General features: G+C 41.1%; 1 protein-coding gene across 1 annotated transcript; it reads right to left on the reverse strand.

Annotated features, from left to right (window-relative positions):
* Positions 1-1,093: 1,093 nt before the first annotated feature.
* atg101 (autophagy related 101) lies at positions 1,094-2,720 on the reverse strand. The gene is made up of 3 exons (XM_015394619.1): positions 2,542-2,720; positions 2,190-2,454; positions 1,094-1,497 (listed from the first exon to the last, which is right to left on the reverse strand). The coding sequence occupies exons 2-3, from the start codon at positions 2,439-2,441 to the stop codon at positions 1,102-1,104; spliced, it is 648 nt and encodes a 215-aa protein (XP_015250105.1). The 5' UTR covers positions 2,442-2,454; positions 2,542-2,720; the 3' UTR covers positions 1,094-1,101.
* Between the last annotated feature and the right edge of the window lie 1,363 nt (positions 2,721-4,083).

Genomic DNA, 4,083 nt, shown 5'->3' on the forward strand with positions numbered 1-4,083 from the left:
AACCTTCCACCACAACAATCCCACCCCCTTGATAAACAACCAATCACATTCACTTTATTCACTCGTGTAAAGTCGTGCACCACTCAGGAGAATACAGAAATGCAACGGTTGGAACAGTTTCCCTATGGCTTTAAATTAAGATAATTACATAAAATTCACTTGAAATGAGACAAAGCAATTGTATTTTTTTATTTATTTTAAATATAAATTGTATTGCTCCATTGGCAAAGTGTCTCACTTACCTCCTCAATCCAAGAAAAAAAATGCACTTATTTGAAGAAAAACTGATTTTCTTAGGTTTACATTTTTTGCAGTGAAGGTCTTAGATAAAAGTGGCCAAAACGTAACAATCCTGACTCATCCGATGTTTGTTAGTAAAAGCTGTTTCGAGGTTTTAGGTAAGTTTAAATGTAAATAAGTCATACATCCAGCTTAAAATCTCTTCTTTGTATTCGGCTGCTGTTTCCTGTATTTAAAAACAAACTAGATGTTAATCGGGCAGCTAATATCTGTGCAGGCCTGCTCTGATTTGGACGCAGAGTAATTCCACGTGTTGTTTTCCTGTTGGCAGACATTTTAACCCTGCAGAGGATGTTTCTCAGGTTGTGGGACACCGTGACACACTGTGACTGGAAACCAGGGGGTGAACTTAGGATGTGATAGCTATAATATGGAAAAAAACAAAACACACACACAAACTGGAAATCCTGTTCTCACTTCTAAGGTCAGATTCACCATGAAAACACACGCAGAGGAAGTTTGTTGGGTTTTTTTTAATAGATGAGCAAAGTCAACCTTTAACCGTTTTGGAAAAGAATCCGGTTTTCTGTCTTTATCTGTTTCAGTCTTTAGGTAAAGTTTGATGAGATTGAGGATTTTATTAAGAAAATCGACACTATTTACAGACGGTGGTTAAATGATTTTAGAGCAAAGAAATCTTCATAATAAGGAACAAATTATTGGAAAAATGAAAAGAATCACAGCGGATCTTTACACTGGTGATGACAAACGCAGCTTCAAAGCTGCAGCAGGACAGAACTCTCAAACGTAAGCAGGTAGTGATGCACAGGGGGGCCCCTCAGAACGCCACAGAGGGGCCCCTCACAGGGCCAAGGTGTCTTTTATCAGCCTCCTCATGGTGGTGCTCACTGAGGTCCCCAGAGAGTCAGTGATCTGGTAGGTGATCTTATACAGGTATGGCTGGACGTCCTTCAGGCTGGTGTCAAAAACATTGCCCACCTCAGACTGGGTGGGCATCTTTGGCAGGTATTCATGACGGTTTATGACCTCCACCACGTTGATCACCTTCTCCCCCAGCTTTTCGCCCACTTTCTCCCTGCAGATCTGTCTCTCCTGCTCGTTCGCCAGGTTGACCATGTTGACTTTGATGCTCCACACCTCCCATGGGATGCACTCGTCGGAGAAGGGCCAGCGAGACTTCTTCTTCTGGTAGAACTCCAGGGAGATCTGCCCCATGCCGTCGCTGCTCAAAGCATCCTGCAGGAAAAACAAACAATCCAGTTTATTTCTATGACGCCAATTAACAACATGTGTAATTTCAAGGCACTTTACAGTTCAACAGATCATTGATTCAAAGTTTCCTATCTAAAGAAAACCATTTGATTCCACCGACTCATGACTCGAAGGCAATTCCTCACACTAAGCATGCTTGTAGCGACAGTGGAGAGGAAAAACTCCCTTTTAACAGGAAGAAACCTCCAGCAGAACCAGGCTCAGTGTGAGCGGCCATCTGCTGAGGCCGACTGGGGTTCAAGGAGACAGAAGCAGAGATACAAAAAAAAAGGCGGCCCTGTCGGCCCTGTCCAGGAAACGCACAGCCAGGCAGACGAGCTCCAAGCCAGCTCCCATGTCAGAGGATGAAGAGAGCACATCCAGCCAGTCACAGTCAGAGAAACAGGACTACACTGGAAAACAGACTAAACTCCAACATCTATAAAGAATTTTGTTGATAGCAGCAGCAGAATGTTAGAGGTTGAACTAACAGATTCTGCAGAGTGAGAGAATTGAGATAGAATGATGAAAAAGGGATCCCTTTGCCCTCCAGCAGTCTAAGCCTATAGCAGCATAACTATAGAGATAGATCAGGACAAACACATCATAATCAGCATTTACAGGCCTCCTCCTCAAACATGACAGCCCATAATCAGACACCAAAGCCACATCATTACCTTGAATTCAGACACCGCTTTCCTGATGGCCCTGTCCAGCTCCTCAGAGGACACCCTGACGAAGGTGAAGTCGATGAAATCGCAGTCGATGTCCTGTGTGCCCACGGTGCCTATGGAGTAGGTGCCCTCCTTCTTGTAGTGAAACTTGCCTGTGCTTCGATGCAGCAGGATGGTGTGCAGTAAGGCCAGCATAGCTTCCTCCACCTGCCGGGCCTCCACCGTCACCTCCAGGACCTCCGAGCGACAGTTCATCCTCAGACGTCGCCTGTTTCCATTTAGAGACGAAGAAAACAAGCGAGAGGGTCACGGCAGCTCCAACAGCTCGGATGACGAACGTGTATTATTTGTTTACCTCTGAAAATGGGCGGAGACTTCCGCGCTGTTTCACACCGTTCAACGAAGCACATCGAAGGGGTTTACCCCCAAAACAAAACTAGGTTTTAAGTTAGAAATGGGATTAGCAGGGATAAATAAACAACAGCTAAATTCAACCGGGTGGATGTTTACTGTAAGTCAAGTATGGACGCAGCCATAGATATCTATGGACGCAGCGATTAGCCTGAAGTTAGTGTCCGATTCGGCGCTTCCGCCGCCGATCTGAGTAAAGGGTCATTCCGCTGTTTTGTTTTTTTTTACTTGTTTTATTTAAAAACGGAACTACTTTCATTATTAAGACTCAAATACACTTATCAGATATTAATGTGTTCTTAATATGTGGTTATACTAATTGCATTGCCTTTCTTGATCAGATATTGCATAGAAAATACTTTCTCATTCAACTCTTGGCAAAGATTGAATAGAGATGTGTAGTTACTACTAATATCTGAGGAATAGAATAGAATAGAATAGAATAGAATAGAATAGAATAGAATAGAATAGAAAATCTCTTTATTGTCCCACAATGGGGAAATTGTGGTGTTACAGCAGCGAAAGGTTATAGCAGCAAAGTGGTCACACAATGTGGACCTCGAAAAGTGTATAGAAATAACAGAATGTGTGACAGAGTTAAATAAATAAACAAATAAGAAACTGTACTGTACAGTGTTTTTTTTTACAATGTAAATGTTCTGTATCTGGAGAGTAAATAATAAACAGCTGTGGACATTTTTACAATCAGAGATGTGGAAATGACAACAGCATGTTATTTAACTGACTAAGGTAGAAACTGCAGAATCAGCATGAATGTAACAACTCATTGAGTTTCTTGGGAACAGTGGTGGTTATAAAGTCTTCCAGCTGCTGGGAGGAAGGATCTGTGATAACGCTCCCTGGTGCATTTAGGGTGCAGCAGTGTGTCACTGAAGGAGCTCTCCAGTTCTGCAACAGCTTACATACTTTTATTCCATTTGTAGGATTTTTTTAGGAGGCGTTTTACTGCAAAATGATTTTAATTTTACTCGAGTGATATTATGAAATAGCATCACTTGCACTCAAGCTAAATATTTTGTGACTTCACAGTAAATACACTGCAAGCCTGTTTTAATCAAAATAGCATAATTTTAAGTTCAAAGTTTTATTATTTTTAAGGATACACGTTTTTGTATGGTTTTTATGAGCCTGCTGTACTGATTGGAGGTCAAGTGGAAACACTAAACAGTAGATCAAATCTCTGGAGGTTTCACCCTATTCTAATATGCTTTTTTTAATGCAGGTTTATTTGTTTCTTAAGGTTTACGATGACACATTTTGGTTTGGAAAAGTGTTTCTTTAGCCTGATTTTAAGTAGCTATCATATAATTTAGTTGTATTCTGTTTGTCTGTTCTGTTAGTGTGCAAAGGAATTTAGATTTTTTTGATAGCTATTAATGAATTCAATTCAGTTTATTTCTATAGCGCCAATTCTTAACACATGTCATCTCAAGGCACTTTACAGTTCACCAGATCATACAGTTAA

Source organism: Cyprinodon variegatus, unplaced genomic scaffold (assembly GCF_000732505.1).
Source record: "Cyprinodon variegatus isolate N-32 unplaced genomic scaffold, C_variegatus-1.0 Scaffold700, whole genome shotgun sequence".
NCBI classification, from domain to species: Eukaryota; Metazoa; Chordata; class Actinopteri; order Cyprinodontiformes; family Cyprinodontidae; genus Cyprinodon; species Cyprinodon variegatus.

Bases quoted from the DNA above. Each gene is read 5' to 3' on its own strand.
- atg101 (XM_015394619.1), bottom strand. From the start codon at position 2,441: ATGAACTGTCGCTCGGAGGTCCTGGAGGTGACGGTGGAGGCCCGGCAG. The intron at 1,498-2,189 runs GTAATGATGTGG...TTTTTCCTGCAG, and splicing joins AAGCGGTGTCTGAATTCAAG to GATGCTTTGAGCAGCGACGG.